General features: G+C 30.1%; 1 protein-coding gene across 2 annotated transcripts in view; it reads left to right on the top strand.

Moving 5' to 3' along the window:
- Positions 1-23,297, top strand: part of LOC143063687 (ubiquitin carboxyl-terminal hydrolase 20-like) — a 28,724-nt gene extending 5,427 nt beyond the window's left edge. For both annotated transcript variants that reach the window (XM_076236004.1, XM_076236003.1), the window contains exons 2-22: positions 1,024-1,108; positions 2,017-2,139; positions 2,583-2,683; positions 3,025-3,173; positions 3,562-3,631; positions 4,187-4,300; positions 5,644-5,722; positions 6,150-6,696; positions 7,353-7,444; positions 8,134-8,297; positions 9,159-9,263; positions 11,119-11,164; positions 11,752-11,863; positions 13,317-13,382; positions 13,757-13,883; positions 14,488-14,551; positions 16,298-16,403; positions 17,266-17,347; positions 19,790-19,898; positions 20,198-20,300; positions 20,717-23,297. In XM_076236004.1, the coding sequence (XP_076092119.1) occupies positions 1,028-1,108; positions 2,017-2,139; positions 2,583-2,683; positions 3,025-3,173; positions 3,562-3,631; positions 4,187-4,300; positions 5,644-5,722; positions 6,150-6,696; positions 7,353-7,444; positions 8,134-8,297; positions 9,159-9,263; positions 11,119-11,164; positions 11,752-11,863; positions 13,317-13,382; positions 13,757-13,883; positions 14,488-14,551; positions 16,298-16,403; positions 17,266-17,347; positions 19,790-19,898; positions 20,198-20,300; positions 20,717-21,069 (2,793 nt within the window). In that variant the 5' untranslated portion in view covers positions 1,024-1,027 and the 3' untranslated portion in view covers positions 21,070-23,297. The remainder of the gene's footprint in view (positions 1-1,023; positions 1,109-2,016; positions 2,140-2,582; positions 2,684-3,024; positions 3,174-3,561; positions 3,632-4,186; positions 4,301-5,643; positions 5,723-6,149; positions 6,697-7,352; positions 7,445-8,133; positions 8,298-9,158; positions 9,264-11,118; positions 11,165-11,751; positions 11,864-13,316; positions 13,383-13,756; positions 13,884-14,487; positions 14,552-16,297; positions 16,404-17,265; positions 17,348-19,789; positions 19,899-20,197; positions 20,301-20,716) is intronic.
- The last annotated feature ends 1,981 nt before the right edge of the window (positions 23,298-25,278 follow it).

The following is a 25,278-nucleotide window of genomic DNA, read 5'->3' as shown; positions in this document are numbered from 1 at the left end:
CAAAGGTCCAAGAAAGTTCAAGCTAGATGGATTGAATAACGATTAACAAGTCGAACATGTGCTTTTATTTTGACTTACGCAATCAGCATTCCCCTTTGTGAAGAAGTACAAAATAAGATGTAAAATATTAATGTTATTTCATAGCAAATAACTTGAGTACTGCTGTAACAATCATATAGAATTACTTTAAAAGTTAAAAAGTAAAAACTTAAATATTTACTGTGAAGAAACATCTTAACGGTATCGCAATTCCGAATTCATTTTGTAATTTACAATCAAATTGATACATCCGCGTTTCCGGTTTATATTCAGACTTGAAAGATGCATGTTGCATTGCATCAATTTGCTAGATAAATTCATTAAAAAACTTTTTATTTGTCAACGTTTGCTTTACAAATCTCTTTAATCTTTTACATAACCCTTATTATCCTTTTGCTGTTGCTGCAAATCAGCCATACTGGTAATGGGTTCATGACTTGAATTTGACAGTTCCCGTGAAAAATAAGCTCCACATTATTTTTAACCCCCATAACAATTACCAAAAATAGCAAGAAAACTACATGGGGACCTTCATGACAGCTTTTGGTCTTTCTCGACTAAAGGGGAACTATGAAGGCTTGGTATTTGAATGGTTACAAAAGGTAATTAATGAAAATATTGATACTTCTATAATGAAAATTCAAATAAATATAATTTAGATAAGCAAATGAATTAGCATGTTCACCATTCCTTACAACTTTCGATCATGCTACACAGTATTGCGTAGCCACGGTTTGTGATGGTGAAAGTTCCTCCATCGTTTCATTTATGGAGATCACTGACATTTAGCTGTGGTTAATGGATTTTCAAAATGTCTTTGTCATAAGCACAAAAAAATTAAAGTATTTTTAAAATTTAGGTACATTGCTTGTATAGCAATAGGTATACATTTAGTTTTTTCATAACCTTTATACAGTTGCAAACATGTAAATATAGATCCAGGTAGCCTTTTTTTTTCTTATTGTCATAATTTTTGCATTTTAGAAATATGTCTAGCAAAATGTCAAGATGCCCACATGTGGTTTCAGTTGATAGTGTTACATGGGAGGAACTTAGAACGAAAAGCAAGGTAAGCTGAATAAAGAAAAAAATACATGTAAGCTGTAGCTATTGAGATGGTTGAAGTCCTAATTTGAAATTGATTTGATTGATGTTACAAAAAACATTTGAAAATGAGTCATACCCCTAAAATTTTCATACATGTATCCTGTGACTTGTGTCTGTTAAATATTTTTTGGTTATTTTAGCTATTTGGCGATATTTAATGGAGCTTCTAAAATGAAAACAATAAAGGTCTGCCATATCTTTGGCCACATCCTTGTAGAGTGTATTCTTTTCCAATGTTTTTTGCATGTAAATTGAAAACACTAATTACATGAACTAATACAAGTATAATTGTAGTAAGGGCAATCCTGGGAAAACTTTTCAACTGGCCCACAATCCTGAATTTTATAATCCAGCACCCTGGTTGTCTGTGAATATTTCAGACATGCAGTTACAAAATGTTTCTGTCATGTCTATAAGTGGCTGAAAAGAACAAAATGGCATTTTGTATTATAAAAAATATGCTAGTTGTCAATGAAACAGGATATCAAAATAAGAACAAACATAAGATGTAGACAGCATGGTACATTTTGTAATAGGTTATTTATAAATATTGTTTTCCTCAATTTATATGATTTAAACAAGATATTTCTTTGTTTTATCATTTGGTTACATTTTTTTCAAAATCTTTCAAAAAGACCCATTGGATATTATATACATGATATATAGGTCTTTCAATTAACTATCAACAGATATAAAAAAGTTCAGTTAATTTTCATGAATCCTGGACTTTTCAGACACTATTTTCTTATCTTACTGTACAAATGTATGTGGTGAGCTCTTTTTTCCAGGGATACGTTATGCTCTTAATATAAAATATGATGTTAATTTTCAATACAATTCTGTTTTACAAATAAAATGTTGTATTTGTAGACCCAACAAGAATGTTTTACCTGCGGTGTAAAAGTCAGCAACCTATGGCTGTGCTTAGTAGGAGCATGTCAACACATTGGTTGTGGAGAATCATCTAAAGATCACAGCTCTGCCCATGCTAAGGTTGTGTTTAATGGTCTAAATCCAAATAGTCCTTTCAATGCTTTAAATAAATAGAAAATTGAACAATATCTTAGTATTTTAATTTCAATTTAAAGTCTTCATGATCTTTTACTGTCTGTTGTTATTGTTCATTTAATATTTTCATTTTTTAGATAACGATGAACCCTCCATTATTCGATTGGTTCAACCTCCATATTTATCCACAACTAACTATTGGTTAGAATTAATTTTAGAAATTGAGCAATTAAATGTGTATTTTGTAATCAGATTGTGGATGCTTGAAGAAGTCCTCTCTGAAAAACTGTCAATTTTACAAGAATTCTGGAAATGACAAAACGTCTTCTAAGAAACATTCACTTGGTCCCAAACACATCATTAGTTTAGTACTTGTTAAATAAAGCAAAATAGAAATTAAAAAAGAAAGTAACTGTTTTAAATTTCAGGACAAGAAACACAGTTTGACCATAAATTTAAGTTCTATGAGAGTATGGTGTTACGAATGTGAAACAGAAGTCCTCCATGACAAGAATATCCCAAGTTTTATGTGAGTATAAACACATATTAATGTTTCTGTATTGAGCTAGATCAAGAAGGGTACTTCTGTCTCCTAATATAATCATGATAATATTGATTTCATCATTACTTTTCTTGACGCAGGTATTTCCAAAGATATTCTACTTTTTGTTTCAGATTCATGCATATGTTTGCCTATTTATTGAATTGTGAAAAGAGAACAGACTCTTTGGATTACTTTCATTTATTTTCATAAACGAACATACTATCAAATTGTATGTAATCAAGGTTACCATATAATATTTAATTTTATACATAAAAGTTTAAAAATGGTCAAGAATTTCATTTTTATTTAATGATTAATATTTGTAGAATTCCTGAAAATTCAGCTAGTATGTTAAAGATTAAGAAAATGGATGATGTGAGACAGGAGTTAAATTCTGTCAATAGTTCACCTCAGAGAAGTTTATCAGGTGGGGATGAAACTGAATCTGAGGATGAAGGAGACGGCAGACCAAGGGGTAAGATATCTTTTTTTACAGTTTTTATGATCAGCCTAAAAATATGCAGTGGTCTGGTTAGCCCAATTTGGACGAAAAACAAGACCCTTGATGCTCTTAGTTTCAACCTTCACCTCTTAAAACCTGATAAAAAATGTCCCCTGACATAAAATAGCATTTGCTGTCTGTTTGACTCATCGCCTTTGATTGTCCATTTGGTATTTCTGCCTTTTATTTTATAATTGTTTTTATACCACTCAATCAAAATGTAGTTTTGACATGTTCTTCTTGGGGCAGAGCTTCCATACAGTCATATTTGCTAGACAAATCTTTAAGTAATATTTTGTCTGAATGAGTAACTAAGAATTAATTTTTACCTTCAGCAACTTTTGTTCTCTTTTGAATACAGGTTTGACTGGGTTGAAGAATTTAGGTAACACCTGTTATTTGAACGCAGCTGTGCAAGCATTATCTAACTGGTATGTATTTACAAAATTTGTATGTGTCAAAAGTTACACTTATTTGTACACTTGTCCTTTGTCATGTTCAATCCTGAAAGTTAGCAGATCGACCTAGTTTAGTGAACCAATTTTATGTTATTCTCAAGAATAAACAGGCACAATACTAAGCAATATTTAATTTGAAGTTAATATGCTAGTTCATTGTTTTATTTTGTTAAGAAGTCCCTTAAAAAATAATATAAAACAATAGACTAGGTTAAATGTTGCCTGCAGATTCAAATAATATATACCTCTGATCTGTATAGCCAAAGAAATAATGGCTATTCCATTGAAATGGGTGTGGGAGGACAGGAAGGCACTTTTCAAAATAATGCTACAACCAAGAACCATTTTTAGATAATTTTGCATTTAATGGTAATACCGTAATTGACACATGCTGAAAAAAGAGCTATGACCCACGTTCAAAAATTAAACCTCCCTTCCTACTGTCCCACATATATTTTAATGGAATAGCCCTTATTGAGGTTAATTATATGATGCATTTAGTACCGTAAATGTTTCTTTCTATTTCAGTCCTCCTCTAACAAGATTCTTCCTTGACTGTCAAGGATTTATCAAACCAGAAAAGTCTCCCATGTTATCTAAACAATACCTAAAACTGGTAACAGAGCTGTGGAGCAAAAGGAGGTAAAACTGAAATATATATCTCTTTAATGGGTTTGTGGAAAAACTCTTTATCTCTTTTATTCAAACATTGTAGGGTTAAACAAATTACCTGAGTTTGTAGCAGACCTTTTTTCATTAGTTTCTAAAAGTAACGGAGCTGTTAGCAAAATAATGGGTTTGTGTATTAAGTATAAAATTGAGAATGGAAATGGGGAATGTGTCAAAGAGACAACAACCCGACCATAGAACAGACAACAGCAGAAGGTCGCCAACAGTAAAAAGACCTTTTAACATGAATAGCTGCACTTACAGTGTTATGCCTAGCTTTGGTATTTGATGCTGAAATTCCTCTTATTAGATTTAATCCTGATATCTATGATGAGTTTATTGATCAATTCTTTGTCACTGGGTGATTTTTTACACACCAAATAGACACTCGTTTTGATGCGATACACTGTATGATATATCATGATACTTCATAAAAAAATAGGAGTGTCTCTTAAGGAAGCTCGCTTGTCATGTTTTGGAATTTTGATCAGATTTTCGGAATCCTCTGGTTTTATCCATTTGAATGCCTTAACAAATTTTGCCCGGTGACCCCCATTTTTCTTTTACATGTATAATGATAAGCTGTCTGTTAAAGTCTTATAAAATTTTAATTATTTTTTAATAGTTTTTGAGGACTTGAACTTGTCAATAATAAAGCTATGAAAAGTCAAGAGAAAACAGTTTCCCGCCAAAATTTCAATGGCTTATATCTCGAAAACAAGCACGGTGACCTATATATTTTTTTTGCTCTTTTGATTCCTTTATTAATCCCCTATCAATATATGCTAGTGTTATGAAAAGTTAATTACTTTGAAACTGAGAAGCCATTTCCCTTAAGACATTAACTGACACAAATAAACTTGTGATCTTTGTTTCTTATTTCTTGCCACTGTCAATGTCATGTTGTTTAAATTCGTTAAATATGTAGATGCGGTTTGCGTTTAATTAAAAAAAAATCATCTGTAATAACGTAAATGTGTTTTTAGATAAGGTTTTTTGCTTGAAGATAACTCTGACAGAATTCTACAATAACCTTATCCATGTTATTTTCTGTAATAATTTGTTTAAGTTAGACCCGTGACTTCATAAGGACAATAAAAGTTAAAACATTGATTGACATGCATGAAGTTATACCTATAGACAATAAGTCTAGAGAAAGAAATATTTGGATTTTTCTAACCACATACAATACCTCCTGAGACAGTAAAAGGTTTTTTTGCCCTGGTATCAACAAACTTAAAGGTAATAACAATAAAATGATATATGCACAAGTAAATGTATATGTAACTACTTGAAACATGGAATCTTTATTTTAGACCCAGTTACACTATTCCTAGTGGTGTAGTAAATGGTATCAAGATAGTTCATCCTATGTTTCGAGGATATTCACAACAGGTGGGTTTTATAAGCATGTTGTAGCATTGTATTAGAATTTCATGAATAAATCAATTGTGTAATGAATAGAATCTAACACAGATATGAATGGAAAATGGCTCTGACTCGGAATTAGTATATGCCTCCTGTTTATAGACTTGAAATTATGTCCTTTATGAAGAACTATTTATTACTGCTACCTATATCTATTTCTAAATTTTTGTCTTATTGTTTGTGAAAGTTAAAGATTACAGCTATTCTATTAACTTTGAAAGTATGCAGAGATTAGAAAGACAAGGAAAGGTAAAAAATTATATATGTTTTTTAAAATAAAAAAAAAGCAAAAAATTATGATTTTTGTTTCATTATATTTCATCTGTCAACAAAAAAAGTATTTAAACATAACAGCAATGATAATTTTTCACAAAAATGTATAAATGCATTTCAGGATGCACAAGAATTTTTAAGGTGTTTTATGGACCAAATTCACGAAGAATTAAAGCAACCCCTTCCTCTTAATGAATTAGACATAGAAGAACAACATGAACAAAGTGATAAAGAACATCAAAGTGACCATGAAGATAAATTTCCGACCAGAACATCATTTCTTAGACATGATAGACAGATGTCCGTTGACTCATCAAATAGCAGTCAGTCAGATGAATTCTATGAAACCTGTGATTCTGTTACTAGTGGAAACACAGCCTCGTCAAATGAAAATTCTGCAAGTATTGAAACAGTTGATACAAGTAACAATTCAAATAAACTTAAAGCTAGTCAAAAACCAAAATCTGGTAAAAATAATGATGAATGTTCTATTGATGACAGTCAAAAATCTAATAAAGAGAAAAAAGATTTTACTAATGAAAGGATAGCCATGACAAAAAATGAAGAAGTGGAAACCAGTTCAGATAGGTGCCAGGAAGTCAGATCACCTTGGATACAGCACAAAAGTGACCCAGACTTGTCAAAAATGAATTCTGTTCCCAGAAGAGGTAAAGTATTGAATTGGAAAAGATAAAAGAGAAGTTTCTTCATCCTAATAGAAATAGGAATTTGTTAACTGATTAGATTAATTTTTATGCCAGCATCATACTTGTCCATCTTTACTTTCTTTCATCCAATAATTGGTTTCCATTCTTTAACTTAAGTTTGCCATAACCAAATGTTAGAAAACTTATAAACAATACTTATTACCACAAAACACAAATCAAGTTTGAATTTGGGTGGAGTCACTTTTACAGTTCTAGAGTTATGCCCCTTTATGTTTCTGTTTTGTAACTTAATTATACCTCAACCAAATGTTATGAAATGTATACACAATGCTTATTATCACTTAACTCAGATCAAGTTCAAATAAAGGCAGCGTCACTTTCACCCTTCTTGAGTTATGTCCCTTGATTATGTTATATGCATGCAAGGGCATCAGTGTCCCATGGACACATTTACTAGAGTATTACACATGTTTATCTTGTTTTATAAAATGTTGTTAATTTGTGAACCACCATGTATTAATTTCTAAAACACTTGTAGTTCAGTGCTAGAAGCAAGTGAAACCATTTAATACAAAACAATCTTTTTGATGGACATTTTTCAGATAAAATACATTGAAATTGACAACCATTTGATGAATGTTTAATTTTATTTTCAGGGAAGCGGAAAAATATACAATATCAGAGTGTGATATCAGACATATTTGATGGCAGAATACTCAGTTCAGTTCAGTGTTTGACATGTGAGAGGGTGAGGATATATAATATGGGCTTCATTATTTAAGCTTAAGTTAATTTTGGTAGTGTTTGAAACACTAAAAAGATGTCAAAGTAAATAATAGAATATGTATTTCGACCTGTGGAACCAGGTTGTCAATAAGTAAAAGAGAGATAAAAAGATTGAAATTTATTTGAAAAGTTGCATGGAAATTAGTTTGGTTATCATCAGTAACCCTGTTATAAAAGAATAGGCTGAATATTTAACTCAATAATCAAAATTAATATTTTTTTAAAACACTCACTGTTTTGCATCCATATATAAGACAGAGTTTATGGTGACTGTTTTATTGGAGTGACCAATATCCATCATCATGTGTGTCTATCATTTTCATAATTGAGGTTGTGCTTTGTTAATATATTTGTTTTGTCACAATGAGTTGTTGTATTGATATAGCCTAGTACAAAAGTTTAAATATGATTCAGAGGTTGTTCTTTATCCCTTAACTGCACTATATATGGCTACTTGAATGAAAGCAACTGAACTTGCACAGAGTCATTCTCTTAAAGTGAAATTAAGCACCTTTTTTCTCAGTTTTTGATCACCTTGATTTCAGGGATTTTTTTCTTCCATTGGCTTTATCATTTGTGTGCCTTTCAAGGAATACATATATGGCAGTTGACTTTTATCTTATATATAATCTTTTTTTTGAATATTTTTAGATTTCAACAACCAAGGAAACTTTTCAAGACCTGTCATTGCCCATCCCAAGTAAAGACCAGATTTTTGTATTACATTCTAACTCACAAGGAAGTCCAATTAAGGGAGGAACCTGTGGGGAGGCTAATCAGAGCTGGATGACTTGGATAATGACTTGGATGAAAAGGTAATGTAAACAGTCGATGCAATAATAGATGATATCAATGTAAGTGGTGACTTATCACTTCAAACGTCATTCATTTTATTTTTTATTCAGTTATTTTTTAAATATGGAAATTAACATTACAAAAGAACTAATTTATAAATTCGATAATGCACAAAGTGCACATGTGATGTTCTTTTTTTAGTTTTTTTTTATAATTTATATCTTTTTTTATAATTTATAAGCTGATTCTATATATTGATAGCGTATAAGTCTTCATTGTAGACGAGTCAATAAAGGAAACTCGACTCATTGAAAATTTCATCAAATTCTTATGAAAATATTTATAATATACGAAAATATTCAGTATGTCTCAAAGCATGAAAATTTTGTGGACAATAAATAATGCCTCTACTAATTTGGCTCTGTAAAGTTTAACATGTATTCATCAGTTTAATATAAACATTTTAATGAAAAATAATATTAGCTACATGTAGATTCTACCACTGCATCGAGTGTGATACGATATTTATCCACTTGAGACAGTTAAATTTTCAAATTTTAAACGTGTTTTAAATATTTAAAATTTAACTGTCGAGAGTGGATAAATATCGTATTACACGAGATTTGGTGGTGGAATCTGTTTCTTTAATGATTTTCAGTGAATATGCAGGTAAACTTATTCCTTCTTTACGAATGATCTGCAAAAAGATGTGTGTCTCTCTACGTCGACGTCATCAGGCATGGTCGCCTTTTTTCATGCCGTCACAATAGGAAATTCAGAGGAAAGCAAGAAAATTCAACGTCATAATCAGATTTTAACCAATGATGAACAGAGATGATTGGTTTGTTGGACCCACAATAACATTACTGTTATTTTTTCAGTTGGTTTGTTGGACCTGCAATAACATTACAAGACTGTTTGGCAGCTTTCTTCTCAGCTGATGAACTGAAAGGAGACAATATGTACAGCTGTGAAAAATGTAAAAAGTAAGCATGTAATGATTATTTATTTATGATAATGTTGTATAACTTAGATCTCTTCATACTGGTTCATACTGGTGATTTGGTCAACAATACACAAGTGTTTATTTCACACGTCAAGCTTTGAATTTCCATCAGAGATGGGTCCGATTACTTTCAATGTAATTGATTAAATTACAATTACTTTGTCATTTGTACGATTAAATTAAATTAATGATTACATCATTTCTGAAAAGTATCTGATTAAATTAATGATTACATTGGCAAAGTAATCATGATTACATCTCATTACAATGAATTTAAAAACAAAACATTTTGAATGATGTGAATGATAAACGTTCAATATAACTATAGCATTTTTGAGACAGTATTTTATTTGGTTCAATTATAAAATGATAACTTCAAATTAAACTTCATCTATTTAAATAAACACCAAATTTAACTACATATATATACATTACACTTTATCACCAATGATCTCTGAATTATTTTGAATTAAATTTAATAAAGATATATCATAAGAGTTTTTTGTTTGTCTTCTGACCTCTTTCATAATTTATATGTATTCCAAGTTGCAGTTTATGGAAGTTTAATTATGGATGAAATAAAGTTACTGGTTAAAACTATGTTTTAATAGAAATGTTTAACCAAATTGTAAACAATATGCAAGTACTAAAAATCATTACATTTTACATGTCCTGTCCAATTTTTTAAAATTCTAAACAACATATTTGTCCAACTTTTAATTTAGTTTGTGCTAATTAGATAAATTTTCATGTCTGATTTATCTTTTATCATATATATTTCCCTACAGCTATACTCAATTGGTAATTGCAATAAAAACAAACCTTAATTAGTCTCCTTCCTGTCAATTCAAAGTTGACAAAAATCACAAAAATTAACAAAAGATTATAATTCAGGGTTAAAGAAAAGTATTACTTGAATATAACAGTTATTATCAAATATTAATATGAAGATCATTATAAAACGATGAATATACATGCATGTACAATATCTTTTACCAAGATAAAAGGTATATAATTGTATTATATGTCTCTGCTTAGGCTAATGATGACTTTTCAATACTGTAACAGTTTATTTTTTACTGAAGTAGACATGCTTAAAGTAACCAAACCATTTTAGTATGTTAAAAATTTATCAAATATGAATAACAAAGAGGTTCATTTTATGACCAAAAACACAATTTTAGATTTGTTTTCATTGCAATCAGAATGTAATCAAAAAGTAATCATAATTACAGGGTATTTTGAAAAGTAATTGATTAAATTAAATTACATGTAATCAGATTTTTGGCTGATTAATGATTACACTGATTACTTGAAAAATTGTAATCAATTACAGCTGATTAATGATTACAATTACAATTACCCCCAAGTCTTATTTCCATGTAATAAGACAAGCTATCAATAAACTGAACAAGGACCACAAAAGAATGCAATGCTTAGTCATTGTTTGCAGAAATTTCTTTTTGCAAAATAGAAGGTCAAAGATCCATCTGTCATCATGCCATGACCCTAGAATGTGAACTTCTAAAGTTTGTCATTGACAATTGTATTTGTTTCAAGAGTATATTAAGCTTTTCAACAGTTAATACAGATAAAACTGAATTTTTTCAGAATTGACAATTTTGTTTATATCAGACAGGTGTTGAGTTAACACACATGATATAACAATAGTCTATAAATTTCATTGTAAGCCTTAAAGAATTATCTATTTAGATGGTTTTAATATTTACAATTGTTCTGTTTGAAAAGATTGACTATATCATATGAGGGAATTTCACATCAATAATTATAGCATTGCTGATTTATTAAAAGTATGGTTGGTGTTTTTTTTTCAGACTCAGAAATGGAATCAAGTTCTCAAGGGTAATGGTATTACCAGAGGTATGTATCAACCATTGTTAGTCCACCTTTTTGAAACTAAAGAATAGTTGTAACAGCTTTACTATTTAAGTGAAAATTTGCATATGAGCAGATAACCCTACTTTCTGTTTTATATTTTTAAAGAATTAAAGTGTGTTGATTCTATATAAAAAAAGAAAGCAGTTTTAATGTTATTTATTTTTAAAGTGTAGTCAACAAAAGAGGAAAACATTTAATAATATTTGATGTATACATTTTCAGTTAAAAATCTTTATATAAACTGGTAGCAATTCCAGTGTTATATGTATTAAAGGGATAAACTGAGCATATATCTTATTTTTCTGAGTCCTATTTCTCATTTATGTCATCACAGAATACAACTTACTCCCCTTTCTTGAAAACAGTATTTATTATGATATTCATTTCTAACCCCCTTACAATGTGAATACAAAGAACAAACTACTGAAAGCTACCCACAATTGTATATCTTCTAAGGCAAGAGAAATGATTGATTGTTACACAAATTGTATTACATATTTCAAATTGACTTTTGCCATACCATTTGTCATTTTGTTTTAAGTTCATAGTTTTCATACTCTATTTTTCAGATTTTGACAGTTCATTTGAAAAGATTTCGACATGAGTTTTATTCAACAAAGATATCTACCTATGTAGCCTTTCCACTAGATAGTCTTGATCTCAAACCATTTTTACACAAAGGTAATTTATTACATGGGGAAAATAATTATGAGTTTAGTACAAAAATGTTGTTAATGAATATGGAGTATAGTGTTATCCGATTTCCTTTATTTATAAATATACACCATTGACTATTTATAGATTTTCTATATGTTCACTGATTTTTGTGACTTTATTGATTTGGGGATGTACGTCTGTTGGTTGGGCTGGCGGCAGCCAAATGTTGTCTGTGCATTTACTCATCAACCGTTGAACCAAAGCTTTTAAAATTTTAATATGTTGTTACTGACAACAAAATGAAGGTCAAGTTCAATAATGAAGATTTTGACTTTTACCAGTCTGGAGTTATGGTTCTTGAAAGATTGAAAAATGGCATTTTCAGTCATGTCTGTGCATTTACTCATGAACTGTTCAACAAAGCTTTTAAAAATTTAATATGTTGTTTCTTATGATAAAATGGAGGTCATGTTCAATAAAGACAATTTTGACTTTTACCGTTCAGGAGTTATGGTACTTGAAAGATTGAAAGATTGAAAAATGCTGTTTTCCAGTCGTGTCTGTGTATTTACTCATGAACCGTTCAATCTAAGCTTTTCAAATTTAAATATGTTGTTACTGATGACAAAATTGAGGTCAAGTTCAATAATGGGGATTTTCACTTTTGTGAGTTTTTCTGTTCAGGAGTTATGGTTCTTGAAAGATTGAAAAATTGTGTGTCCAGTCATGTTGTTGCATTTACTCATAAACCATTCAACCAAAGCTTCTCAAATTTTAATATGTTGTTACTGATGACAAAATGGAGGTCAAATTTGATAATGACAATTTTCACTTTCACTGTTCAGCAGTTATGGTTCTTGTGATATTGCCAGGACACAAATAAATGTTTATAAATCCGGTTTGCTGTCGCTCTGCCAGCCTCTTGTTATCGAATTGTCTACTCCACTTTTTATGTATTTTTATCTAGTTAAAAGAAACTACTTATGCATGATTAAAGTTTTAACTTCAATTACAATAGATGATTTGTAGAAAAAATATTTAAATACTGTTTAATACTGGTAGATGTAGTCAAAAATGATACAGATTTGGAATTTAAATAGAAGAAGCATAGTAATGAAAATGTACATGTGACATATCTGAGATTTGATACAAACTGCAAAATAGGCTTCAAATTAAATGAGGTCTGACCTCAATTCTCAACCACCGACCTATGTCATACATTCTCAAGTAACCATATTTTCAATTCATGTTGTGGGGGAAAAAAAGGTTTGCTAGGGGTACATTCATGAAATTTATGGTTTTAAAAAAGTTAGACTACACTGAAAAAAAAATACTAAGCCATATGCACCCCACAATTTTTCAATATATGCAAGTAGATTATAAATGTCACATGCTTATAATTGCTGTAACAACCAGTCAAATTTAGATTACTTTGAAATTAATGTTTTAGAGCTGTAGCTACATATTTCTATTTCAGACTGTACTTCAGAAGTGACAATGTATGATTTGACAGGAGTTATATGCCACCATGGATCTGATGGATGTAAGTCAATTATATATTTAGATTTTATGGAAAAAAATTATATAATTAAAACATTAATAACCAGTCCAAAATTTCCAAACAAAACTTGTTCCGACATGTGTTATAACACAAATATAAAAAGATGATCCATATGGATACATGCAATTACAGCAAATACAGTAAATAAGGCAGATTCAGCCTTCCAGAACCTTTTTTAATTTTTAAATTTAAGATTAAAGGTAGTATTTTCCAAAATAAAAGATTTAGCTATTTTCATAAATATATTTGGTACAATCACTATTAAAAATAAAATCAAACATATGATTTTGAAACATTTATAAGATATAAGAACACTTTGTTAACTATTGCATGATTTTACTATTGATGACTTTCAGCTGGCCATTACACAGCCTATTGTTTGAACTATGTAAATGAGCAGTGGTATGAGTTTGATGATACATATGTGACAGAGGTTGACATTAACCAGGTCATGAACTGTGAAGCTTATGTCTTGTTCTATAGGTGAGAATATAACTTGATGCAGTATCATTTATTAGGCAGTAAATCTTGATATTGATGACAAGCTGTACAAAGCAACACCATAATTTGTGTAATTAAAGAAGATGTGGTATGAGTGCCAATGAGACAACTTTCCATCTAAGTCACAATTTGTAAAAAGTAAACTATTATAGGTCAAAGTGCATTCTTCAACTTGAAGCCTTGGCTCACACCAAACAGCAAGCTATAAAGGGCCCCAAAAATGACAAGTGTAAAACCATTTAAATGGTAAAACAGTTTAATGTAAATAAAAAAACGAGAAACACTTATGAACCACTACAGATCTTATGAACTTCAGACTTTATTTGGAAAATGTTTAAGCCTAAATGTATTATAAAATAAGACACAAACTGTATATATATTATGTACCAGTATGTATAATAAAGAAAGGGTACTTCAAAGCACTTTAGAACATTGACATTTTGAAAGATTAAGATTTATAAATTTTTCAAAAATTTAACTTCCAACTAGGAATAAATTGAAATATGGATCAAAAGTTCTCAATTACTTTTTATGATTGATTATATTCTTGCATGTACTTAAAAGTTTTGGTTACAATTTGTTTCAGGAAGAGAAATGATCAAATGGTATCACTTAGACAGAAGGGAATGAGACTGATAGAAGCACAGGAAGTATGTTATCATATAATTCATTACACAGTGTGCAATTGTCCTAATTTCAAGAATTTATTGGGTCAATAAAATTCAAATATGTGGTGAGGCTAAGCCAAACCCGAAATGAATTTTATTGACCCAATAATTTCCGTATTAGGACAATTGCACACTGTGTAACAAATTTATCCTGATTTTGTTATATTACATATTTTTATATTCAAATTCAATTATTAGGACAATATCAACCAAATATATTTAGATATTTAATCTAAAACTGTGAAAAATGAAAAAAAAAGAAAAAAATTATTGGGTCAATGGTATAAGGGAGATAATTCCAATTGACGTAATAAAAAATTATACTGAAATTTATTAGGACAATATCAGTCAATCAAATTGTGAGAAATTACTATAAATCAGGATAAAATTAATTATCAGGCTTCCTTTGCCTAAATCAACCTTCTCAATTGATCATTAATTCTTGTATGAAGGCTTTGAGACTTGAGCAGATCTTAAATTGCACTGTCACAATGTTTGGGGATAAATTATCAGAGATGTCACAATGTGTGAGGAGACGTTATCAAGCTTACTTTTGTAACAGTTATAGGAAGGGAAATATGCATGATAAACTGATTATTGGGTTTGTTATAGATACCATAAAAAACCATTGCATGATTTCAATGTGTTGGAAGTGAAGATAATCTATACACACCAGGGGTGGTGTTCTCAAAAGTATCCCAAGATTCGTCCTAAGTCATAGATAAGACCAATTTTAGGATGGACTTAGGATCGACTTAGGACACTCTTAAGTTGTGTCTCTAAGCTATATCAGACACATCTTATGTTAAGACGTCCTAAACATATCCTATGTGCGAAATTCTAAATAGTAAAAGTAATTGTTTGATAAAACATTTATTAAAGACGAAACCATATGATAAAATTATTTACGAAATTTTGGAATAACATGTATTTAATAAAATGCATGATTTCGATTGTAATTATAAAATAATATCAAAAAGGATCGTGATTTAAACTGGAAAACAATTTGTTTTGAAATGAGAATAATGAATTCGTAGTGTCATAGTATCTTAAAACAAAAGTTAAAAGTTTTAAATCATGCACAATTTCTGTATACGAGTTAATAATCGATGGTGCGCTTCATTTCATGTTCATCTTCACGTAAAAAATTGAGAAAAAAGCATGCAAAAAGTTAGGATGAAGATATGATGATCTTAAGCCACCTAATTAGGTGTTCTAAAGTTAGGACGAACAATGTGATATATCCTAAGTTAAGAGAGCTTCGAGAACACGACTTAGGACAAAGACAAAGTCATAAGATGGTCTTAGGACACGTCCTAATCCTAAGATAGCTTTGAGAACACCACCCCAGGCTAGTAAGTTAAAGCGGAAGATTTATCTGGCATACATCAAATATATTTTAGATAATACATTTATTTGATTTCAAGCAGAAAATGCGGAATCTTAAAACAACTACAAATACCATTATATCTTATTCTTTGTTTCCTCCAAGTCATTAACAGTCTTGTGGATGTGACCTTTTAATCTGAATAGATTATGTTCTGGAAAAAACATATATTAACTGATGTAGAACTGCTGCATCTTCATTACATTGTAAAACTATTAAACTACAATTTCAATCATAAATTAAAATTTAGAAAAATTAATTTGTTTTAAGGGCAAATATATTTTGAAAAAGTTTCTTATTGAAACTAAAATGATTATGGCAAACTTTGCATCTATTTACAGCCAAGTCTGATGCAGTTCTTTATTTCCAAACAATGGATAAACCGATTTAATACATTTGCTGAGCCAGGACCCATCAGTAATCATGACTTTCTTTGTAGACATGGAGGTATTTATTGCTCATTATTTTAAACACTGTGAATTCAGTATTATTCTTCAGATACCAATTTTCACTGGTTTTGTGGGTACAGGTGAACCACAAATTCAAATGTTCAACAAATTACAAAATTTCTGTAGGCTTTGTATGCAGAGAGATTTGCAAAAACCAAATATCCACGATAAAAAGTTATCTTCAATCCACGAAAATTCATACCAACCAAAATAAATGAATCCACAGTATTTTAGATGTGAATACTGTAAACCAGCTAATAATCTCGGGACATTTATTCTCGCAATTTTGCAAGTAGAATTTGAATCACCAGAAATATATGTCATACTTGGATATAAAAAAGGAGATGCGATTTGATTGCAAATGATACCACTCTTCACAAGAGAGCAAAGGACACAGAAATTAACATCTATAGGTCACCTTACAGTTGGATGTTCCTTTTTATAAATATAGGAAGAAAATATAAAGACCGATAAAATAAATTGCAGCAAATTTGGTTACAAAGACCATAATATGACAATAAGTTGTTTTACAATAATCAAATATTGTATTTTTTTTGTGTTAGACAATGAACAGATCTTTTTGTTATCAAATATTTAGAAAGCTATGCACTTTGTCATTGTTTGACCATTAAAGTCTGCATGATGATATCTGGTTTATTATTTTTTCTTCTTTGGTTATCTTTCATCACAGGAAGAAAATATGTCACAAAATACTTTTGAAAAGTTCATCATCCCCTTTTTTGCTGCCCAAAAATGTCCTATCCTTGTTGGAGAGGAATATGAATAAAGGGTCTAAAATGGCCTTAGCATACCTTCTCCTTAAAACTTTGATAATTTTTGGATTTTTCGGTATATTTCAGGTGTTCCACCTCATAAAGTAGAATATGTACAGGAACAAGCTATACCATTTAATCAGGCACTTTGGGAGTTTTTGTACAGCAAGTAAGATATTTACATATATATTTATCTTGTACAATATATCTTTTAGGATAGAATATTTTATTTGTTAAATATTGAAATAATATGTTATAGATGTTATCAACGTCCTTATTTGTTATGCCAAATTGACATATAGTTTACTGACTGGGGCTTATAATGTTACCCTTGTCTTGTATTTTTAATTCTAAACCAACATGACTGGATATTATTAGTTACACAGAGTGCAATTGTCCTAATATGAGAATATATCTGGTCAATAAAATTCATATCAGATGAGGCAAAGCCAAACACGATATGAATTTTATTGACTCAATAAATTCTGTATCAGGTCTATTGCACACTGTGTAACAAATTTATCCTGATTTTGTCATATTCATATTATTATATTGAAATTCAATTACAAGGACAATGTCAACAATTATTTTTTTATTAGGTCAATGGTAAAAGGGAGATTATTCCAATTGACGTAAAAAAAAATTGTACTGAAATTTATTAGGACAATCAAATTGAGAAATTACTCTAAATCAGGATAATTTTGTTCGTCATGCCATTAAATATTGAGTTTTGGGATGTACTTTGGATGACTGCTCAGAGATGAAATTTAGAAAAAAAAATGGCTGCCTGTTTAATGACAGGAAGCAAAACTTTATTTGTTACTCAACATTATACACTAAGGAACCAAATATTACCTCAATATAAACAGGCATTATGAAAAAAGCCAGTTCAAATATAAATTCTTTGAATATTTTCAAATCATAAAAAGTTAATCCCTTAAAGTAAAGGTCAACCAAAACATTACAAGAACTTGAATTTAGCTCAGGATTATACACTTGAATATTAAAAAAATATATTCCAAGCAACGATTTCATGAATCTCTGTTTTTGGTCAAACCAACTCATATAAATAAAAAGCATTTGTGCACCATCAGTTACAGCATTTTGTCTATAATCTAACGCATAAAAACTTTCATTCTTGGCTGATAACCTAGATTCTAGCAAATCCTTGCATTGCTTCATAAGTTAAACTGCCTTTGGATTAGATGATTTATGTGGTTTTAATCAGGGCTTCCAAAAAATATTTGAGCCAGCCGGACATTTCATATCTGATCCCGATTTTAATCCCTTAAGACTTAGTCACAAAAGGCAATTATGATTATCAGATGGCCATTCCAATGATTGACATTACATTTAAAAAAAACGATTTTAAACTTTACTTTGATATGATATGAATTTGATGTTCGGATGTAACTGTTAAATTGGCAGTGCATCATTCAAAGTGTGCACATCAGCATGCTCATATCTGCCTTAGACTTTTTATTTGTTCAAAATGACGTTGTCAAAAACTTTACTTTTGTTTTCTACCGGATGTTGACTTGACAATGGTAAAACATGGACCATAAACGGATACGTAAAATCCGTGTATGTTTACAAAGCACGACTGAGAGAAGAAGCTCTTTCCACGTTATTTCTTCAACAAAATACTTGAAATGAACTAGATACAGGTATCAATGATAATTTTTGAATTTTTGAAAAAATGTAAGTCATAAGATGCATTATTAAATTTCCCACCAGTGCACATGCGCACACGTGTTCTAGTTCATACAACGTAGTTCTGACGATTTTTCATTTAAAACCTTTTTAAATTTTTCATCAAATCATGTTGATAAACTAATTTCTAATAATTTTAATCTTTTGGACTAAATCAATTAGACACAAACCGCTGAAATGTAAGAAAATAATTGTGAATAAACCGATGTCCGGTACTGAACATAGTTCACCTGTCACCTGAACAGGTAAATTTCAGCTGTCCAACTACTAATTAGCCTTGATTAAAATTGGAAAGTATTGAAGTAGGTGTTGCTTTGATAGTAATTAATCATCATGTCACATTTATGACCGGAAATGTGTTGATGTTTAAGGCAAAAGGTTAGGTCAAAAAGATCGTGAATTATGTAAAAAAGACCGAAAAAGCCTTGAAAACTAAAAAGTATATATGACCGTTTCATGCTTTGCCCAGCCGGACTTTTACCGGACATTATACGAATGACTGGAATATATGACCGTTTTGGAAGCCCTGGTTATAATACTGTCAATTCAAAATTATAGTGTGTATTTATTATTGCTTTTTTTAAAAAGGACCAAATTGTGAGATTAATTATTACGATTTGAGGATAATGTCCATACATTATATGTGTCTGATATCAGAATGTGAGTTCATTGCATTATAATAAAACCCTCACAATAATTTCTGATTAACAGTATCTCACTTGGCTCTAGATGATGTGTGCATTTACTAGGGGTTATTTTTAATCAGCTCAGTTGTATTGAAACTTATTTTATAAGAGCTCTAAGGAATCTATAGTCTGTGAAATAAACTATTTGTAAGAAGGAAAAAAAAGATTCATGTTTAACCCATAAAGTGTAAATTATTTTGATTTGTTGACAGGTTTGGTGGTGGTCCAGTCTGCAATCATTTGTATGCCTGTCAGTCTTGTCAAAGAGAACTGGATCAATTAAAACAAAGACAACAGTTGGAAATGGAAACATTCATTGAAGTAGGTTGCTCATATTTTCCATGTTTAGCTCATTTAGGCCACAGTGTTTATCGCCAATCATCTATTATTTCTTATAAAAAATCTCTTCTTTTAAAACTACTATGCCAATCATCATTGTGGTATTTTCCTTCAAAAATTTGAAAATGTGTCTGATGATCCTGTTTGCCAACCAACATGGTAACAAGGCTTACATAGAATGATAGAAGTGTCTACAACTTCAAAATCTTTTAATTTCTAAAATTTATTTATTCATTTTATTTTAATAGCTGTTATGATAAATTATTTATGTTTCTTTGTAGTTGAATGAGAAATTTAAAGACGAAGACAATCCAAATGTTTTATATGCCATCAGCATGTCCTGGTTTAAAGATTGGGAGAATTTTGTCAGAGGCAAAATGGATAGTGAGTATAACACTATAATAATTTTCACACTGCTTGAAATGATCATGATTATATTCACCCAAATTTATTACTGTGAAGCAAAAGAAAATTATATTTACCCTTGTGATAAAACAATGAATGAATATTAAAAATGAATCCCTAGAAAATTTATGATAGGTAAGGGCTAATTTCAATATTTTTGCATGACATAATGATGATAGTACCTGATGCATGTTCATTGTATTATCAAAAACAGCCATTATTTATATAAATGTAACAAAAAGCATGTTACTTTTCAATAAATAACTAAAAGCTAACATTTTAACAACTTTGTAAAAACTCTATATGTTGGGATAAAAATGGGGTCTTACCAGGCCTACTCCTTTAAGTTCTTGAGATATATTTTGCAATACAATTGTTCATATGAATTATTTCAGCCCCACCAGGACAGATTGACAATTCCAGGATTACAAATAATAAGCAAGGTCAGATGACACTGAAGGTCAACTCTGATCATGGGCAGCTATCAGAAGAAATGTGGAAATTCTTATTTAATATTTATGGAGGAGGACCAGAATTAGTAATCAAACAACAAACACCATCACCAGTTAAGACGGCAAGGTCAGCGTCTCCTGTCAGGACATCATGCTCGTCTCCCGTCACACGGTCAGCTTCAATGGAAAGCAAAACATCGAGATCAAAGGATTCAGGGATTGAGTCTAGCTCACAAAGGTCAGAAAGTTCAGTGAAAGAAGAGACTTCTGAGTTGACTGTACAAAACGAAAGTTGAAGGTTTTCTAGTCTATTTATGTTGAATTTTAATACATTTGTTATTTTTTATTGTGCATACTTCAAAATGTATATACATTGCAGTATTTTGAAATCCATCTGTGTTCGGATGAAATCCTGTAGATTAAATCACATTAAACTTGTTATGCAACCACACTGATTTTAGTCACCTTATGAAGCTGTCTTTGTAGTTGTAGTCTGTATTTATTTTAGTAATCAAGGTTATTGTGAAGAAGTTGTTTGATATGTACACATAAATAACTTCCATACATATAACTTTAAATTACTTATAATTCCAAAAGAATGCACAGAAACTTATTTCCAAATCAAAATGACATCAGCACTGACAGTGCCTGTGTTAGAATTCATACTTTTCATGTCAAGGTATTATACATTTTAGGGTTGTAATGATGCACACCAATGAAATAAGATGTAACATGCACCATTTGAATTTGTTTTATTTGTTTTAAAGGGTAACTTTTTTCTAGTTGATTGATCCTTTCTAAAGTTTATTATTTGTCTATGATACAAAACAAAGAATTGGATTGCCTTGTGAGTTCTGGCCCAGATTATTTCAGGATGAAAAAAATTATGATTTGCATTTTTCATATTTTTCATGTTTAACAATTATTTTTCATTTTGTTTCATGATGTCCATATAAAATTTTCCTGTCTGTTGTGAAATAAGACTTATTCTAGCATTGTTTCAGCAGAGATATAGCAAACCGATTTGTGCTGTGTGTAAATATATTTTTTTTATATCTTAAATATAAAGATATTGGCAAACTGAGGTTGTACCATTCTGCCCCTGCCATTATGAAAACAAGTTCTGTGTTTTAAAGTAGGATTGTTCATGAACTGAATACATTAAACTTCTGTACATAGTGGGTTTCATTTTGTTTCTAAATGGTGTTCCTATGTACACTAATATTTATTACTGTATTAGACATCACTTTTATGTCTTTAAATGTGAATTTTTAAGTTTGAATGTATGTTATTTATTTATTTATTAATTAAATGTATATAGAAATAATGTTTTTGATGTACATTTATATGTTTGATATATTTCTTGTTAGATTTAGCCTACCCTCAGTTTTACAACTTCAATTTTGATATTGCCATTATTTATGGTCCAGTTTTTGTTTATCTAAAAACTTGTCAAATTCTTCTCCTTCAAATCCATAGCACTATTATAAAACAATTTTCTAACCTGAATATTTTTTCTATCTATTAATAAAGCATCTTAGAATGAAAAATGTCTTTTCTTTTTACAAAATATTTACTTGTGTATTTGCATAGGCCATCTAGCAGAATCAATGTGTATCTTCAAAAATTATAAATGTTCACCTTTATGTAGATCTTTCAAATTTTATTTGAATCGTATTCTGTTGTAATCAATATTCAACCATACACTGCTCAAGTTTTCTTTCAATGTACTAAAAAACTTTGAAAACTTTTGAGGATATTCTGTATACTTTTCTGAAGATTTTAGCTTTTGTTATTCCAGGTTATTTAAGTAATAAATTCATGAAAAATATTCAATTTTTTCAAATGTCAAAATTGAAGTATGCCTTTAGTGATGTTCTTCAAACCTGACCATGAATTTTGAGGAATGATTTTCTGTTTATATAATAGTGATTTTACATTTTGATTTTCCAGAGATATGAGACTTAAATCTAATAATAAAAATTGGAAATTTGTTGTTTGCTTCAAATGATTTACTTAAACTTTACTAAATTATTACCAATACACTGAGGGCCTGTATATTTTGATGATATTTGCTTTTGTCATTCAAGAGTTATTGGACTTTATTTTTCAAAACTGTAAAATGGCATGTCTCAAGATTACTCAACTATGCCTTGGACTAATAACTTTAAACTGTACTACCAAATTATTAGGAAAGATATTATGATTTGTAAATGTAAGCATAATAGATGTGGAAATATATGTCGCACAATAACTGCAATATTCCTTAAACATTTTACTTAACCAGATTATTACCATTGATAGTCAATGGGTCTGTATATAAACTCAGATAAAAATTATTTTCATCTGACAAAAGAACTATGAAACTAATTCCATGTTTGTTCACCTTTTGACATCTGTCAGTCTCATAACTTAAAATCATTTGTTGAAACCACTAGTCCCTATTGGTTATAAGTTGACAAGACAATGTTCTATTCAACAGTCATATTGAATAAAATGATAATAAGATAAATGTTACATTGTATATGTTATTTGTTTATTACTCTTCAGTATGCTTTTTGTCCTACCTTAACGTAAGAGTGCTGATAAAAGTGTCTAAAGGTGTCAACAATGTTTACTGGAAGGTCAATGATATTTGGTATGGAGTAGTTGTAGCATTGGCACATCTCATTTCAACAAAGGTGATTTTGTCCTTCATTGATTTTGAATGTTTAGCATAGGTAGGAGATATAAGCGTCAATAGTTTATTATATGATATATGTCAGATTTCCTAATTATCAATATATATCAAAGAATACCACTCAAGTTATAGACCTTCAAATGTATGTGTTGAGATGTTATATATTCCTTGTTGAAGATCTTCCATTGTAAGTGTCAGAAAATTTTAAGTTCATTAAAGGTCAATAAAGATGCAAATATGACTGAATGCATCAGTGACCATGTGAGTTGAGATTCTTACCTGGGTTGATGCCCAACAACTTTTTATTAGCCTTTTTACAATTTATCTTTTAAAAAAACTGTGATGCTATGGATTCCTTATTATTCATGGGATTCCAATTTATATGTATGTGGCTTTTATGGGTATTTAAAAGGTTAACTGTCAATTATTTTGTTCCAAGAAAGTTCATTTTTTATAAGCTGGTATGAAGACCATGCCATAACCAGGATATCAAATATCCATGACAATAAATAAATCCACCTCACACAGAAATTTATACACAATGAAAAGGATCAGCAGTTACTATAAAAGATCTACAAAAAATGCTTTACTTCAATCATCAATTGTCCCAGGTTAGGGGGAGGGTTGGGATCCTGCTTACATGTTTAACCCTGCCACACTATGTATGTATGTGCCTTCCCAAGTCAGGAGCCTGTAATTCAGTGGTTGACGTTTATTTATGTGTAACATACATTGTATTTGTTTTTCTTTCATTTTTTTGTTATATAAATAAGGCTGTTACTTTTTTCGTTTGAATTGTTTTACATTGTCATTTTGGGGCCTCTTATAGCTGACTATGCTGTATGGGCTTTGCTCATTATTGAAGGCTGTACGGTGACCTATAGTTGTTATTTTCTGTGTCATTTTGGTCTCTTGTGGAGAGTTGTCTCATTGGCAATCATACCACATCTTCTTTTTTTTATAAATAATAAGAGTTATTGAATAAACAAAAATCAATGAGATAGCAACACAACATTACAGAATACCAAGACTATAGAATAGGTCAGCAAAACGTCTTTAATAATAGACAAGTTCTATATGACCAATAGGAAAAACTTTTCCAGTGTCAACAATGATATTTCCATTCTCAATTTTTTTAATAACAGATTACTATCCAGCAGCGACAGAGAAGACTTTGTATAAAGCTTTATATTGCAAAAGATAGAAGACCTAGATGCTTCTTACCATGTATGAAGATACCTTATGTTCTTTAGTTTTTATAAGTCATGTCCATTATTATTGACCTCATTTCATTAGATAACCAATTTGTGGCTAGATTTACTTATGGTAGTGAAATTGATACAAGTTCAATAGCAGTACAGTTTATTGGTCATTGATTACAGTATGTAGTCTCAAGGAATTTCAGATGACGTGAGCTGATATAATATAATATATATCATAGCAGATAAAGGTATGCTGCTATGCACAACAGGAAAAACTCTCCATTTGAAAACTTAAATCATAACCCTGCAGCAGTTACAGCTCTAATCTGCATACTATAAAATAAAGAATCAATAACTGATCCATAAATTCAAAAAATAAAAAGTTCAACAAGTGATGAGGAACTCCAGCTTGTTAATATATATATACAACAAATTCACCAAACTCCAAACTTGTTCTGTGTTTGATGGTAATAAGCATTGCGTATAAGTTTTATAATATTTGTTGAGGCAATCGAAAGTTACTGTGTGGAAACAGCAAATTAAGCCTTTTATTTTTATTCATAAGGGACATAACTCCAGAAAAGTAAACGTAACTCCATTCAAATTTATCCTTGGTCTGAGTT

This window comes from Mytilus galloprovincialis, chromosome 2, assembly GCF_965363235.1.
Source record: "Mytilus galloprovincialis chromosome 2, xbMytGall1.hap1.1, whole genome shotgun sequence".
NCBI classification, from domain to species: domain Eukaryota; kingdom Metazoa; phylum Mollusca; class Bivalvia; order Mytilida; family Mytilidae; genus Mytilus; species Mytilus galloprovincialis.
This window is presented reverse-complemented; position numbering and strand designations above follow the sequence as displayed.